Below are 17,141 nucleotides of genomic sequence, written 5' to 3'. Positions count from 1 at the left end.
GGGTGAAAATGAAATGAAATGAAATGGAAATTGTTTGTGAGATTCTTGCCGACTAGTTTGGGTCAAAATGTGCCGTACGGAATCGAAAATAAAACTCATAAATAATAATATCTTTTGAAATGTCACATTTTTTTCCATAATTAAATATTAATAATATTAGTTGAGCTTTTTTGGCACCTTCATCATATAATCCAACATCTAATACTATTATAATATCAAAATAAATGTAGACTAAATAATCATAATCCATTAATTTTTTTATTTTATTAATTAATTTCTTTACTTATTTTTCAATTGAGTCTCTATAATTTAAAAAATAAAAATAAAAAATCATTGCCTTCCTTTATTTTAAATTAAAAAATATTATTTATTTACACCATGGAGTTCGTGTTTTGAAATATAATTTAATGTATATATGTTTTTTTTTCCCTTAATGTTTAAAACTTTTTAATTATAACTTTTACATTAATTTATATAACCTAATATTTATGGAGTTATGGATAATTAAAGTAAAAAATATATATAAATCTCGTTTCTCCTTTATATTCTATAAGGTTAAAATGTAATTTAGAATTTAAATTCAACACATAAATATTAGAAATTTAAAAATATATTTTATTATTAAAAAACATTAATTTATATTAATAAAAAACTTTAAACTTTGTCATTTATTTTTAAAAAATCTTTATATAATGATTTTTGTTCTTAAAATATAATTATATAAATAAGACTATTTTATAAAAATAAATGAAAATGATATAAATAAGAGTATTTTTATAATTTAGAAAAAGAAAATCCCATTTCTCATTTTTGTAATAAAAAAAAAAAAGAAAAAAAAAATAGGAAGGTTTACGATATTTTGGGAAATAAAAAAAGAAAAATATATTTCCAGCGTTGCACGGAGATCCTCTTCACCCCCCTTCCACAGCAAGGCACTGATCTCTGCTAAGCTCCATGTATATATAAGCTCTCTTCCGCCTTAATTCTTCCTTCTTACGCTACTACTCCTCTTCTCCCTCTCTCTTTAATCCGTTCGTGGCGGCTTTCCTTCTCCATCTCCGTTTCTCCCCCGTTCTCTTCCTCGCTAATCCGGTATGGTTTATTGGGGTTTTCTTTCAAAATCTGTTCATATCGTTTCCCCATGGCGATGAGACGATGCTTGGTGTTTATGATCGCCTATGGGGATTTCTAGGTTTTCGTTGTTTCTGTTCTTGAGTTGACTTCGTTGGTAGCTTTCTACTTGGTTCAAAAAAACGAGGGTTTCCCTGGATTATTCTCTGCATTTTCTTAATACCCTTTTGATCAGCGTTGGAATGCTCTGTTTTGATTCTGCAGCTGTTAATTCGATGTTCGTGTTTAGTAATGTGTTTTTTCGGTTGTTTTGATTGCTCTATTTGCGAAAGGCGTGTTGTTTTGTTCTGTCTCGTCTTCTGTGGAAACTGTTGTGTGGTAATTTGTGAATCGTTTTGAATGAATATCTCACTCCTTATTTGGCTCAACGATGATAGTTTTGTTAAGTGATCGAACGTTTTTTGAAGTATCGTTGCCTAATGTGTCATCACTGCGTCTAATGTTCTTCCAAACAGGGTTTTCATAGCATACCAATGTATTTTGAACTCCAGAGGAAGAACTCGTCTAGACCATATGATTTTTGTTTCATGAACCGGGGGAGATTGTGGTGCCTGTGGAAGATCTTGTTTCGTCACTGGACTTGACGTCTAATTTTGTTTCTCTCCTTTCCCACCTTCTTTTTTGTGGAGAGGAAAACATACGAAGCTATTTGAGGATTGGATTCAACATTTGGGTATATTCTTCTTTTTTATAACACTTGTTTTGAGAGCTCTTCGTTTTAAGCTGATCGAGATACGAGAAAATTAAGATTTTTTTCCATCCTGCTCGTGGGAAGTTGTTTATACGAGCTTCACAGTGTATACACAGTACTGAAGTCTCTAGATTTACAATGAAAAGAAGTTCACAACCTCCTGGGTTTCGGTTTCAGCCAACTCATGTTGAGTTGGTAATGTTCTATCTAAAAAGGAAAGTAATGCAGAAGAAGCTTCCTAGGGGAGTCATTTCTGAGTTAGACATATACAAATATGCGCCCTGGGATCTTCCAGGTACTTGCTCGTTTTGTGGCCTATCTTCGTTTTATTTATCGATCATATTTGCTTGTTGCCGATACCACTATATGCTTCATAAGGAAACTGGATTGTTTATTTTTCAGATAAATCGTGTATGAAAAGTGGAGACCTAAAATGGTACTTCTTTTGTCCAAGAGAAAGGAAGTATGCAAGCGGGGTTCGTATGAATCGTGGCACTAAATTTGGGTTTTGGAAAAGTACTGGAAAGGATAGGCCTGTGTCTTGCAATAATGAAGATGTTGGGCAGATTAAGACTTTGACATTTTTTAGAGGTAAAGCACCAAAAGGGGATCCCACTAATTGGGTCATGCACGAGTACCGAATTGAAGAAAAGAAACTGTCGTTACAAAATGTTGCTCAGGTAATCAATCTTTAGAACTTCGATTCCATAACCTTGAAATTTACTTCTTTCCTGTGGTTGTTTTAGTCTTTAGAGTTGATGTTGTGGTTTAAACTTTGAATGTGCAGCACATATGTAATACTTGGTTATCACTTCTTGTAACTGCAATTGTTGCCTGGAGTGTGTCAAGAATTTATAAAAAGTGATGTGTAACAAAATATAAAATGATTAATGGAAGTGATACCTGTGATACCAATGTAATCATGTTTCCTATGCCAGGATGCATACGTTCTCTGCGTAATATTTCAGAAGGATGGTCCAGGTCCAAGAAACGGTGCCCAGTATGGAGCACCATTTATAGAGGAAGATTGGGATTCTGACGATCCAGAGGACGTTGATAATCCTTCCGGTCTGTCAGTGCTACCTAGTACAGAGCCATCAAATTCATTTGCTCCAGACACCTCTACAGCACCGAGTAACATTTTTGGTTGTTCGTCTGCATCCTATATTACTGAAAATTTGGCATCTACTTCGAAGGAGATTCCTCAAATTGCATGCGGGAGTGTTGCTCCAGTGGAGATGCCTCAGAATTTAGATAACATGAATGATGGGATTACTATGGAAGAACTTTTTCCCGACGGAAACTCAAACTTCAACAATGCTAATGGATTTCAGGTGCACTTTGCTGCCTTAGCATTTCTTTGTTTTCTTAATTTGATTATGATGAATGAATTGTTCAAATTTTCTCCTTGGTGCTATAAAGTTTCTTATCTTCTTTTAACCTATACACCCTACATCACTATATTGTCTTCATTGCATAATTTAGTAGCTTTTGGTTTCTATTACCCATACACCCTGCATCACTATATTGTCTTCATTGCATAATTCTATTCTCTGCATCTGAATTGATTAGATTTCAAGAGTTTGTTTGAACAACATAACGTATAATTTCAAGTTACCACAAAATAGATGGATCTAAAGTACTAGACCTTAAATCATCATGTATTGGCCTAGTGGTAAATGTGGCTAGTGAAAAAGTATAGGAGGATGCATGGAAGAGCTGAAATTTTAGTGACTACCTACGTAAGATTTAGAATCTTTTTAGTTTTCTTCTCAACTTAACTCAACAACACTTGTAGAAATTTAAAAATAAAAATAAAAAAAGAAAAAAACAAGTAATAGACCTATCTTTTAGTGTTTTTTTTTTTTTTTTTTTTTTTTTGCGGTTTTCCTCCTTTTGTGAGCTCTCTTTTTGTCTATGTATTCTTTCATTTTTTTTCTTTCAATGGAAGCTCAGTTCCTAACAATTGGGAGGTAAGTCATGCTAATAACATTTGAAACTATTGTTAAGAAACCTTGGCCTTCTTTGATGCAGCCATTTGTTATTAACGAGTCAATTTTAAGTCTACCTGCTGGTTGGTTATTGATGTTTCCTTTTGTGCCTTTCAGTTGCCATGAAAGATGTTCATGGTGTCCCAAATGCTTATCTTCCCTCACAAAGTGGAAACTTTCTTGGATTCTTCTTCTTTAATTCCTTGTTTATTTGATTCATCTCCCGTATTCTTTGATTAAGAAGAAGAACCAATCTAAGTAAATGAATATAAGAAGTAAGAAAATGGTGAGGAAGAATCGAATGAATTGGAAGAAGCTACTCTAAGTCTGACACCTAGGTGTCAAGTTGTGTTTTCTGTTAAGTCTCGTCTAACAATGACTTCGTTTTTAGTCTTATGTTTTTAAAATTTATGCTTGTTTCTTCACAATTTCTTTATTATTGGTTCCACTTTCTTAAAGAAAAGTTTGAACTTGTAGTCAAATTCCCAAAACAATGAATTTTTTTTTCTTTTTTTATATATGAGAAACAAAAAGCCATGATTTTGCTTAGACGAGTATACAAAAGGGGAGATAGAGATACTCACTAAGTCAAAGGGTTACAAGTAGGACACATAATTGGCAATAATATGGACAAGATCATAATTACAAAGAAAAAAAAATTACAGGAGAAAACTAGCCTAATGCAATCCCATAACTCCGAGACTACGTGTTTTCTCTTTGGAGACCTTATGGTTTCTTTCATTCTGCAACTTTCACAATGACTTTCAACCACAAAATTCTAGTCTTTTCCTAAGGGAGTTCCAAAAAATAGCTGTATAACTTCCTCATTAACTCTATTAAGGAAGCACCAATTCGAACAAAACACTGGCAATTTTTTTCCCCAAATAGGTCAATAGATGAAAAAGAGGAGTTTAAAGTAATTTTCTTAGTTCATTGTACATGACACACCAATTGGGAAAAAAGTACCGAACCAACCGTCTCCTTTAAAGCACATGTTGTATTAAGTTTTTCCCTTGTACGAGAACCATAAAAAAAATTTAAAAAATTAAAAAAACTTCACTTTCCTCAGGGCCTTGACTTTCTATATGGCCTTGGTCATCTAAGCATCAATGAGGGCTCAATAATCATTCAAAGCAAGAGATGAAGATCTCACGGTGAAGGAACTGTCGTTTTGGAGGGATCACCTTTAGAGTCTTCTCTTAATGAGACTGATTGGCTCCAACATGGAATGTGAAGTTGCCTTTTATGGGAACTCACAGGGAAGGAAAAAATTAGAACTTCATTTTCCTCTTAACCTTGGCTCTCTAGATGGCCTTGGTCATCTCAACATCAATGGGGACTCGAAAATCATTTTATGCTAGAGTTAAGGATCTCATCGTAAAACAACCATCATTTTGGAGAAATCATTATTTAGTCTTCTCTAGTAGATAGTTTGATTGACTCCAACATGGAATGTACAGTTGCCCATTCAAGAGCTTCCTCATCGGTTAAGTTCCATCTAACAAGCACGAGACAATTGTTTAAAGATTCAAACCAACAATGACAGACCACACACTCCTTTGTAGTTGTTATGTTATAGAGTCTCGGGAGGGAGAACCTGAGAGCTCTATCACCAACCCATAAATCCTCCTAAAATTGAATTCTATCACATTTGCTCAAATAGTTTTGTACCATTTATCAGCTATACAACCGGCTTTAAGTACGGACTTCCAAGTTCCTTTTGATTGCCTATAGGTTTTTTATTGCCTCCTTGGGCAAATAATGACTTGCAATAACCTTTTTCCAAAGACAATGCCCCTCCTTCAAATTTCTCCAACCTTATCTAGCTAATAAACTTAGTGTTTTGCTCCCCAACTCAAGGCCACCTTTACAAATGGGAAAGGAGGTGGCCTTCCATTTCACCAAAATACTACCACTATCTTTAGAGGCACCTTTCCAAAAGAAGTCGCGAATAATCGTCTCTAACTTTTTTAAAATCTTCAATGTATTGAAAGATTATAAGGAAATAAATGGGATACTAAACAAGATTACATTAGCTAGGGTACGTCTTCCTCCTCTTGAACGCAAGAAGTTGCCCCAACCCATATGCCTAGAGTTAATCTTCTCCTCCACTGGTGCCCAGAAAAAAAAAAAGAAAAAAGAATCATAGTTGCTGCTGACCTTCGTTTTAAATTCGGTTTCAATCATATTTTTGAAATGTTTGAAAAAAATCTCACTTCTGATCTTTTGTCATTAATTAGACCCTAGATAGACGTGTGTGGTCATCAATAAAAGTAATGATCCATTTTTACCACTGTGTGTTATGATCTTTAAATATTGAGTACTAATTTTGCATATAACTTCTTATATGTTTTACTATTTTATTAAATGCATCCATCTTCTTTCCTTTTTTGTTGCCTTAGAGCACAATTTTCTTTGAAGATACTGGTGAAAACTTAACAACCATGACAAGATGAAAGCAGGAATCTAACAAAAGAAGTAGAAATAGGCTTGGGTTTAATTTTTGAAGTTATGTTGAGTCATGGTGATCTGGGTTTCGATCTGTTATAGATGGGGTTATACTCTCGTGTGATATCTCCTAACACTACAGAACATGTCTTTGTGATTTACAGGCTACTGTTGTTGCTTCAAATAATGCAGATCCAATTGATACTATTTTTGACGGTTTAGAAAATATAAACGGCTGGTCTGATGCATTTAATGGAAATGGGAATGGTTATATCACTGACCATCAAGTGATACATAGTTCAACGTTTCCAATTGACAGAGCAATTGTTAGTTCAGACCCAATGTCATTCTTGGAGCTGACTGATCTTGACATTCCGTTGAGTCCAAATTACCAGGACCCAATGTCATTCTTGGAGCTGAATGATCTTAATGCTACATACAATCGCGATAGCGTTAATGAGCCGGGTTTCCCATTTAGTTCTTTTGGAGCTGCCTATAATCCTGGATACCCCGATTCCCACATCTCTGGTTCCAGCCAGTTTGCTGGGCTGCAGGTACATAATCCACAAAATGGGTGAAATTTTCTGAACTTTTAAATAACAAACCTCACTGTTTAATTTATCATTTCTTTTTACTTAAATTGAACATGTGAACGTTTCAGGAAAACGTTCCTCCCAACTCAAATGAGGGATGTAATGGCTTTGAAGCTTCCTGGCCAAAATTTGATTGGAACTCCCATTAAGGTAGTCCATATTAAAGCCTTTGAAGAGGACGTCTGGTTTTATCATTTCAATGCCATAATTGCACTGATGCAGCAGCTACAATCTGATCTGAAAAGGAATATGTAAGCATCATACAGTATAAATTCCTTATAAGAACCTTCTAGTAATTTAAGATTATCTATTGTGAAGAACTTTACTGCAGGGATTTCCGTGACTGATTGTGAATAATTATTTTTTGTGTTGAGATGAGTAGGATAGGCTCTCTCACACATCTATGCTGCCTCCTTTATCAAATGAATGTCTAGACTGAGAATAATAGCGATTGTGGTGGCAGATTTTCTAATTAGGAAATGGATGACCACTGCCTACTGCTCTTACAGGTTTGTGAAAGCTGTTTAGTTTTATTGGACAAACAGAAGTATTCAATCTTTTACCATAAGGAAGATTGGCCATTTGGGACTTTTTATGATATTATTTTGATTTTCGTGTTGAATTGGTTTTTTTCTTTTAAATAGTTCTGAATTTGCTCTTTCATTTGTTCCATAAATGCATGAATCTCCAGCTCTTACCACAACTATCAAAACTCAGCTCAAGTTTTAATGGATGATTATTCTATCATCACATTTAGTTTTGGAAACAAAAACCACAAGGGGATTTTGCCTACGGCCCTCGTGGTAAAATGCCTGGACCGTTTGAAGATTTCCCGAACCTTGGGCGTTCAAGCGGGGCTGAAACCCAGCCTCGTTGATCCTCATTTGTTATCCTCAAAGTTCCTGCCACAAGGGCGGACGATTTCAAATTCAAAGTGGACTCCAATTCATTAGATAGAGAAGATTGCCAATATTTCGTGTTTTCTTCATGGCTTATCCTTCCACACCCATAACAGAAGTCTAGTAGTTTTCCGTACTATATCGAGGTCCAAACTTTGTCTGCCATGGAGATCCTACTTTAATCAAGCTTGTTGATATGTATTTGAATTCTTTCTCAAAGCTCCACGGACCTCCATTGACTATTTTATTCCACTCCTTGTTCATACGAAAGTATATTTCTCCATTTGTGAAAACTTCCCCATAAATGGTGTTGCTTGTTAAGATTTTGCAGGGCACCATGTGTTTTTTAATTGTTCTCAAAGTTCTTCACCCACAGCTCCTTCATTTTCTTCTTCAATTACTTCATACTTTGATCGTATAATAATTTATAATTCTATAATTTTATTAGTTTTTAAAATCTGGTAGTATTATAACTGTAAATTATTAATAAATTTTCTTTAAAGAATTAAAGTTGATTTTTTCTAAAAACAATTCTAAAAAAATAACAAAAGGTAGGGTTGTTGAAAGAGAATCCAATCTATCAAAATATTTAGATTGGTTTTAATAATAAAATTTTAATTTTTTTTTTTAAATATCAACAATAATCTATGTATATTTATTATAATTTTATTTAGTTTCATAATTATTCTTATTATTTATTCCTTAATATTCTTAAAAATAAAATTTAAATGTTTGAAATGTATTTTACTTATTCCTATTATATTTTTATTAAAAGAAATACGAATCAACGATTAAACTAACTTAATCCAATATTTTATAATTGAGTAGGGTTCTTATTTAACAATAATTATCAACTTAAAACTAGACTTGAACTAATCTATTAGCACCTCTCGCTGTGGTTGTGGGTGCCAATAAAGTCATCTTTTCTCCTGGGAAATTTTTTTTTTTGGTAAAATAAATTTTAAAAATTATTTTCTGAAATATACACAAATCATTCCATTTATGAATATAATTTTTTAAAATGGTTAGAATTTTTTTCTCTTATATATATATATATATATATATATATATATATATATATATATATATATATATATATATATATATATATATATATATATATATATAATTGTTTTAATTTTGAGAAGTGTTATTATAAAGCCATAATGAACTCAAGAATAATATTAGATAGGAATATGGTTAATTAATAATAATGATGCCTTTCTCTAATAAATAGCATTTATAAATGTAGATTCCAAAGTTCAAAATTCTTTGTGTGCCCATTTCACCTCCCACCTACTTCATTCATTTCTTATTTAATTATTCACTTCAAATACACAAAATCAATCCACTCCATTATTTTTATTCCATATCATAAAATAAATTAAATTATTATTCTAAATATAACTCAACAATCCAAATAAATTTCTATTCTACAAAAAAAAATAGTTAAAATATTTCAAATGGAAATTTTTTAAAATGAAATCCTTTCTTTATCAATTATCATTCCATCAACAATAAATACATAACTCGAAAAAAACAATAATAATAATAATAACAATGACTAGAAGAGATTTAAAGTCCTAAAAAAAATAATATTACGATAAGATTTTCTTAAAGAATAATTTCGTTAAAATATTAAAAGAAAAATTTAGATACATTTTGGCGATATTTTGATTACTAAGATGTTGAAGGATAATATGAAGAAGTTAAAAGGTGAATTTGAATGTGGAAAGACATAAATGATGGAGAATGAAACATAAATAATTGAAATGATACAAATTAAGAGAAGAGCGGAAGGGACATTGCGTAGCAGTGAGAGTTCCTTCAACTTTCCCTTTTTCTTTTCTCTTTTCTTTATCATTTTCCATTAAAAAAAAAAGCTGTTTTTATTTTCTTGGGAATCCAAGAAGATGGAGAGACCTCAACGCGATTCCAATCCAAATCAATTTCCTTTTATCTTTACCCAATTGTGTTCTTAATCTGACAGATGGGTTTTGTTTTCTTTTTCATTTTATTAATTCCCTCTCTCTGTAATCCGCCATTAAACTAACATACCGAACTAAGCTCCAAACCTCGCGATTCCCCAAACTTTCATGAGCGTAACGGAAAGAAAAAACAACCCAAAAGCGCCCAACCCATTTCATCTTACCCTCTTTTTTCACTCATTTCTCCTTCACTAATCGATTCTCTACAAACCCTTTTATTATTCCTCTCTCTCTCTCTCTCTCGCTCGATTTCTTCTTCTCTCTGTAATTCCCATCTGGGTTTCGCCGCCGATCCGCCTTCCATGGAGGATTCTTCCCGGAAAAAGTCCGGCTCAGTTTGGGAGCCTCGTTCTCGTCGGAGATCTTGGTGTTGTTCATTTGCGGTGCCGCCGTCCAGTCCCGATAACTTCGTGATTTCTCGGTCTAAAACCCCTCGAAATAAGTCGGAGAGTGTAGCGAAACCTAATATCTCTGTGCCCAATTCGCCTCAGAGCTCCAAATCTGGGTTGGGTTTGGTCGGTCGGATTGACCCTCGAAGGATCTTGTCTCCGGGGAGGGTTTCGCCGATTGATTCCGACCAGAATGTTGAGGGTTTGGCTCAAGAAATGGGCACGGAGAACTCTGCAGTTATCGATTCGATCATCCAACCGCGAGTTGAAAGCTTTCGAGCCCCGAAAGAGAAATATCGCGATCCTCCAGCTAGCTTGTCCCGCACTGGTTCGATTGTTGGATATGATAAGAAGGATGTGTTTGATGTGAGATTGAATTTGAGGGGAAAAAACGGCGGCTGCTTGGTTTTGGAGTTGAATTCAGAGGCATTGTGTGCTAATTCAGAGGTTTTTTCTGAGCTGATTGTGAAACATAAGAAGGATTTAGCATCAAATGGCAGCCCTTCGCGTTCTAAACTGTGTAGAATTGAAGTTCCTGAGGTGGATAACTTGGGGGTGTTTAGGGACACTATTGAGCTTATGTTTGAGGATGATATTTCAAAATGGCTCGTGAAGGTCGGCGTCTACCGGGCTATTGACATACTTGAGGTTAGTGCCTTTGTACTCTCCATTATTAGTGTGTTCTTTGTCCTTTTGGTTTATGATTTGATATCAAATTTGTTCATCCATGTGTGCTTGGTTAAGAATAAGCTTGCGGGGGGTTGGGACTTTGGGGCCAATAGTGATCTTATAGCGTGAAGTCATCTTAAGAACTGTACATCTGAAAGAATTTGGACTCATTGGTGATATTAGAGGTCAAATTTTGTAACAATCTAAGCTCACCGCTAGTAGATATCGAGGTTTCCACACCCTTATAAAGAATGTTTCGTTCCCCTCTCCAACCAACGTGGGATCTCACAATCCACCCCTCCCCCTCGGGACCAGCGTCGTCGTTGGCACTCGTTCCCCTTTCCAATCAATGTGGAATCTCACAATCCCACCCTCCTTCGGTGCTCAGTGTTCTCGCTGGCACATCGCCTAGTATCCAATCCTCTTTGGGGCTCAGCTTCATTGCTAGCACACCGCCCAGTGTCCACTCCACTTTAGGGTTCAGCTTCATCGTTGGCACACCGTCGGGGCATAAGCGCCCGGTATCCACCCCCCTTTGGGGCTCAATGTCCTCGCTAGCACACCGTTCGGTGTCTGACTTTGATACCATTTATAACAACCCAAGTTCACCACTAGCAGATATTGTTCTCTTTAGGCTTTTCCTTCCGGGCTTCCCCTCAAGGTTTTATAATGCGTCTGCTAGGGAGAGGTTTCCACACTATTTTAAAGAATACTTCGTTCTCCTCTCCAATCAATATAGGATCTCACAAATTCTCTCGAACCCACCTACTACGGTCATATATAGAAATATCCTTCTCCATCATGTTTTAACCATCAAATGTTATAGGGCTGGACTATGGTTTTCTGTTGAACATTGAAATGAAAAAAACCCAATCGAGCAGCTCAATGGTTCCAATGTCCTTTTTCTTCAGATATCAAACTGGAACAGCAGATGATGGCCCCTTAGGCCGATTTGACTAGATCGAAAACCCAAAACATCCTTGATATCATGAAGTGCACCTAGATCGAAAACCCAAAACATCCTTGATATCATGAAGTGACCCTCGTGCTTAAAAGCACTGGAATATTTGTCCAACTTAATGAAATACCTTTCCGCACCTAATTGACCTGACCCAACCATTGTACAACTGACTGATGGCTTATCTCACCGAGAGGGCATAGCTAACCATTAAGCTTTGTAGCAACCCCATTAAGCATTGTAGTTGTATAAGTTTCATGTTTCTTTAAAGAAGAGAAACAAACTTCATTAATGAATGGAATAATGCAATAGAAACTCCAAACACTTATAGATGGATTACAAGAAAGCCTTCCAACTCGAAATTCAAAAAGAAAGACTATAATCTGAGAAAGGGTGTTTAGGTTTCATGTAATACATTATAGCTATTCAATACCCCTTGAAACTCTTTCAAGAGACTACGCCCTACGTTAACCTTGGCGTGGTACGAGGTTTCTTGTATGTAGGACGGTCCGAGTTGTGTAGGAGAACTTCGCATGTGTTAAACTAAATCTCCCCCCCACCACATACACACCACATGTAGTATATGCTGCTTCAGTTTTTACAAACTAGATCTTACGTTGACGATCGGGACAAGTTATTTCCGATCCAGTAGGACACATTTAATGAAATATCGATATATGTTAAATGAAATACCGAACTTTCATTGAGAAAAAATGAAGGAATACATGAGAATACAATATAGAAGAGGGGAAGTCGAGTTACAAAAAACGAGCTCCAATCAAGTAGGATAAGATTTATCGATAGTTACAAAATAGTCTTGACACCGAACTCGAAAGAGAAACATAGAATTTAACAAGGGACCACACATGACTAAAAGATCTCTCCCACCCCTAAAGATTCTATTATTTTCTCTCACTCCACAAACTCGACGAAATAGTACGAACCTGAGTCTGCCACAAAAACAACCCTTTCTCACGAAAAGGTGAAAAAAGATGCTCAACGAACAACTCGCTAATACCTCGAGGTCTGACAAGGCTAAAGCCGAACTCCTAGAAGAAACGACTCTAAACAACACGAGAAAAGTCGCAATTCTAGAGGATATGATCAAGGTCCTCCTGTTGTTATAACAGCTCAAGCCCACTGCTAGTAGATATTGTCTGCTTTAGCCCATTACATATCGTCGTTAACCTCACGGTTTTAAAATGCGTCTACTAGGGAGAGTTTTCCACATCCTTATAAGGAATGTTTCGTTCCCCTCTCCAACCAATGTGGGATCTCACAATCCATCCCCCTTGGGGGCAAGCATCCTTGCTGTTGGTACACCACCCGGTGTCTAGATCTGATACCATTTGTAACAGCCCAAGCCCACCGCTAGTAGATATTGTCTGCTTTGGCTTGTTACATATCGTCGTCAGCCTCACGGTTTAAAACGTGTTTACTAGGCAGAGGTTTCCACACCCTTATAAGGAATGTTTCATTCCCGTCTCCAACCAATATGGGATCTCAGACGTGTATATATCAAAGTAACCAAACAATTTCTTTTCCAATGAGTCTTGGCTCTATCTTGGAAAGGCTTACGAAACAGCATCTCGTCCAACATTCAACCACAAGGCTAAAGTTCTCTAGAAAACAAATTTGGAATAATATAGTACCAAGATCTCGAGAACTGATGCAAATTGCTTCTAAACTTTGCAAATAACCTGTAACCACTGAAGAAAATGCTCAGTAAAGGTAATGGTGTTAATCCTCCCCCTTGTCAAGCAAAAAAATTTACTTTTTTTAAGATTTTAAGGATAACGGGGAGGAATTTGACAAAACTGAAGGAACAATCAACTGAGAAAAAAGTTGCAAGTAAAGACACTTGATCTGAGGATCACATTACGAGAATCACCAATTCCCGAACTAAGAGAGATGAATGCTGCCCAGTTAAAATATAAGATCCTACATCGATTTGAGAGAGGAACGAGTGCTAGCAAGGACGTTGGGCCTCGAGTGGAGAAGGGAACGAAACATTTTTTATAAGGGTGTGGAAACCTCTCCCTAGCATACGCATTTTAAAAACTTTGTGAGAAAGCCCGAAAGAGAGCCTAAAAGGGACAATATCTGCTAGCGGTGAACTTGGGCCAAAGGATGCCACAATCATAGTTGAGAGGGAAATGCCATGGCCATTATATCAAGAGAGCTGAATTCTTAAGCGATCCTTCTCACTAATCTTCGAAACAATGTCGGGTGTCATTAAATGAGACCAATATGTATTGTTTTTTTCATATAGACCTTTCTACAGTCACTATTTTTCTTAAACAAAGTAACAGTAAACCGTTGAATGTTGTAGCTCAACTGTCCAACAATGGTTGACGTTCACAAGTTTTGAACACAGGTATATTTTTCTAAACATAGATGTTTGACATGTGTCCAAAAGCATATGATGCATTTTTCAATATCGTTTAAATGTTCGTAACAAGCAGCTAGTGCATGTCTAGCAACTGTTGGAATGTCTGATTGTCCAATAGGATGTTTGTAAGTGATTGTACCACACTCACTCTCACCACTGGGTTTCAGCCAACTCGAAATCATGTCACGTTTGGCCGGACAACGTATACCCAAGCTTCTAGCCCTGCTTAAGAAGAAGGTTTTAGAAAACGGGTGCAGAGAGATCTTAGAAAGTGAGTTTGAAAGCAAGATCGAGAGAAATGAAGAAAGCAATATTTAGGCTATAAGCGAAAAAGGCAACACAATGGCTTAGATAGCATATAACTCCGGGTAGGAATAGTTGACAACTAGTCGCATCCCCCTATAGTACATTCTAAGGCATTTCAGGTCTACCAAACATAGACATGATTCTGCCGAAACATCATACACTTAGAAAATACAATAAGGAAACTATACATCATGAAAGCGGTAAAAGAAAGCAATAAAGTGATACAATACAAGTGTCTTGGCATGCAACGGGCATGCGGCCATGAGCAACACGCCATGGACAAGCATACACATGACCATAATGAATGTGTCAATACTTGATGTAGTACCCTTTATGTCATTTGATTACCTATGTGCATGCCACCAATATTGATTGCATTAGAACATATGATCTGATAATATCATTAGTATTATGAAATTCGGCCAATCTTCTGGGGAAGATCAAATAAGTTTTAGCACTAACAAGGAATATCTTTTATCACTTAGGTATCTGCAGGTATCATGTTCACAAAGTGTGTTGCTTCATGTTTAAACTACTTAGAGGCCGTGCCTTGGACAGAAGAGGAAGAAGAGAAACTGAGGAATCTGTTCTTAAAAGTCAAGTTCGACGATGCAACGAGTAGAGACGTCATGGCCAGATTACGCTCGCTCGACTCAGTAACTTCACAGCAATGTGTAGCCAGACAGCTTGTTTGGTCTATTTCCACGTGTACGAATTCCGTTGCAAGGAACGAACTGAAGTGTTTAGTCAAGGCCCTTCTGTGCAAAAGCTCAGTCTATGAGAAACATCATCTAGACCTCAGTAAAGAAGACCTTTATGCAGTTTTCCATACTTGTATAGCTTCTTTAGTCAGCCTCTTAAAGGGATCCTCGGACAGCGTCTCCCCCGAAAGATGCTTAAAGAATATAACCCCGAAGCCATTAATCGAACAAATCGCACTGGAGGTCGATAACATCAACTGGCTGCTTGAAATCTTACTTGATTGGCAAATGGCTGAAGAATTCGTCAACATATGGGCAGATCAGAAAGAACTGATTAGGATGCACGAGAACACTTCACCGATGGTTCGGTACGAGCTCAGTCGAGTTTCAGCTTACTTATTCATTGCAATGGGAACGAGAAAACTGAATTGTCGTTCAGAATCACGGTCGGGACTGCTACAGGCATGGTTTGGTCCAATGCTACTAGACTTCAGCTGGTTACAGCGCTGCAAAAAGGGACTGGATATGAAACTACTGGAGGAAGCCATGGGTCAGGTATTGCTTACTCTACCTATGAAGCAACAACATTTGCTATTCATGGACTGGTGTCGGTTCTTCTCGAAGCGCGGTACCGAGTGTCCTAATCTTAGTAAGTCGTTCCAAATATGGTGGCGTCGTTCGTTCCTTAGAGGATCGGAGACCTACTCCATTGAATCTAGGTAAGCTGTCCCTGCACCACAAGTGAAGCAGTTGTGTGTACACTTGAAAGTTAACAATAGGATGCTTTTAGAGCAACAGACAAGTTCATAATTTATTAGAGATTGTATTTGTGAAAAATTATGTTCTTAAGAGAAGGGCTAATGAGATTGTTTATGTAAATTTTCATAATAGAGTTGGATCTGTCCCAGCTGAATGGGTCTCAAAACATAAACTCTGTTACTCCAAACAACAGATCAACCAACCAAAAAACACTCTTTAAAAACAACAAAAACTCGTGAGGAACACTCTAAATGTAATAATTCAAGTCTATCACTAGCAAATATTGTCTATTTTGGCCTCTTATGTATCACCATTAGCCTCACAGATTTAAAATGTATCACCATTAGCCTCACAGATTTAAAATGTTTTGTTGTCCATTTTGACCCGCTATGAGAAATGTTTCGTTCCATGAGTCTATTGTCCATTTTGACCTGTTACGAAGAATGTCTCGTTCCTCCAACTGACATGGGATCTCACATTAAAAACAACATATATCTTAAATCTCTCTGCCCCGCTTTCTAAAACTTTATTCTCGAAACGGGCCAGAGACTTAAGCATACATCATTTAGCCGTAGGCGACGCGATCTTGAATTGCTTGACTCACTCGGAATCGAAAATAAGTGTCATCTGGCGTAGGCAACAAATGTCGCACAATTTTGAAAGACAAGAACAAGTTTTCGGAAACATTTCCAATCCCCATTGAATGGGAGAGACAACAACCTTAACCTTAGTCTTAACCTTATCGGATCACTGTTAATACATTTGACCTTTTCTTTAATTACAAAATCTTTGCCAATAAATGCGCAACACCATCACTAGACGCCACAAATATATATATATATATATATATATATATATATATACCATTTTTAAGACATTGGAAATTCTACAAACCTTTTGTTTTGTTTTTATTTATTTATTTAATAATAATAATAATAATGAAAAGATGGAAAAGGGAATTTGGAGGTGGCGGCCGTGTGTTCGACCCCTTGTGGTCTCAATTTATCAATTTTCGGCCCCAAACCTAATCCACCCTTTTTCTTTCTCATTCTTTTTTGGTGGGACCCACTCCATCTATAAATATTTTATCTATTAAACTATATACTCTTTATTGGAATTTAAATTAGAGATATTTGCGTGACCCGGTGAGCTAGCCTTCTTCGTCTTTACTCTAACTTTTTATTTTAGTCTTCATTTTATTTTTATCGGGATCAAGTAGAAATTAA

The 17,141-nt window shown here is 36.2% G+C and overlaps 2 protein-coding genes across 2 annotated transcripts; both read left to right on the top strand.

The window, feature by feature from the left end:
* The first annotated feature begins 901 nt into the window (after window positions 1-901).
* LOC111781629 (NAC domain-containing protein 82) lies at window positions 902-7,476 on the top strand. Its single transcript, XM_023662317.2, has 6 exons — window positions 902-1,092; window positions 1,587-2,117; window positions 2,225-2,502; window positions 2,761-3,156; window positions 6,426-6,815; window positions 6,923-7,476. Exons 2-6 carry the CDS (start codon window positions 1,961-1,963, stop codon window positions 7,001-7,003), a joined length of 1,302 nt encoding a protein of 433 aa, XP_023518085.2. The 5' UTR covers window positions 902-1,092; window positions 1,587-1,960; the 3' UTR covers window positions 7,004-7,476.
* Window positions 7,477-9,589: 2,113 nt separating this feature from the next.
* Window positions 9,590-16,044, top strand: LOC111781919 (BTB/POZ domain-containing protein At2g13690). Its single transcript, XM_023662651.2, has 2 exons — window positions 9,590-10,778; window positions 14,941-16,044. Exons 1-2 carry the CDS (start codon window positions 10,044-10,046, stop codon window positions 15,877-15,879), a joined length of 1,674 nt encoding a protein of 557 aa, XP_023518419.2. The 5' UTR covers window positions 9,590-10,043; the 3' UTR covers window positions 15,880-16,044.
* The last annotated feature ends 1,097 nt before the right edge of the window (window positions 16,045-17,141 follow it).

The sequence above is a fragment of the Cucurbita pepo genome, chromosome 19 (genome assembly GCF_057944985.1).
Source record: "Cucurbita pepo subsp. pepo isolate OVF chromosome 19, ASM5794498v1, whole genome shotgun sequence".
Lineage (NCBI taxonomy): Eukaryota > Viridiplantae > Streptophyta > Magnoliopsida > Cucurbitales > Cucurbitaceae > Cucurbita > Cucurbita pepo.
The sequence above is the reverse complement of the archived record's forward strand: the minus strand, read 5'-3'. Positions and strand labels throughout refer to the sequence as shown.

Excerpts from the sequence above, each read along its gene's own strand:
- LOC111781919 (XM_023662651.2), top strand. The coding sequence starts at position 10,044 with ATGGAGGATTCTTCCCGGAAAAAGTCCGGCTCAGTTTGGGAGCCTCGT. Across the intron at positions 10,779-14,940 it reads GGGCTATTGACATACTTGAG|GTATCTGCAGGTATCATGTT; the intron begins GTTAGTGCCTTT and ends TTTATCACTTAG.
- LOC111781629 (XM_023662317.2), top strand. The coding sequence starts at position 1,961 with ATGAAAAGAAGTTCACAACCTCCTGGGTTTCGGTTTCAGCCAACTCAT. Across the intron at positions 2,503-2,760 it reads CGTTACAAAATGTTGCTCAG|GATGCATACGTTCTCTGCGT; the intron begins GTAATCAATCTT and ends TTCCTATGCCAG. Across the intron at positions 3,157-6,425 it reads ACAATGCTAATGGATTTCAG|GCTACTGTTGTTGCTTCAAA; the intron begins GTGCACTTTGCT and ends TGTGATTTACAG.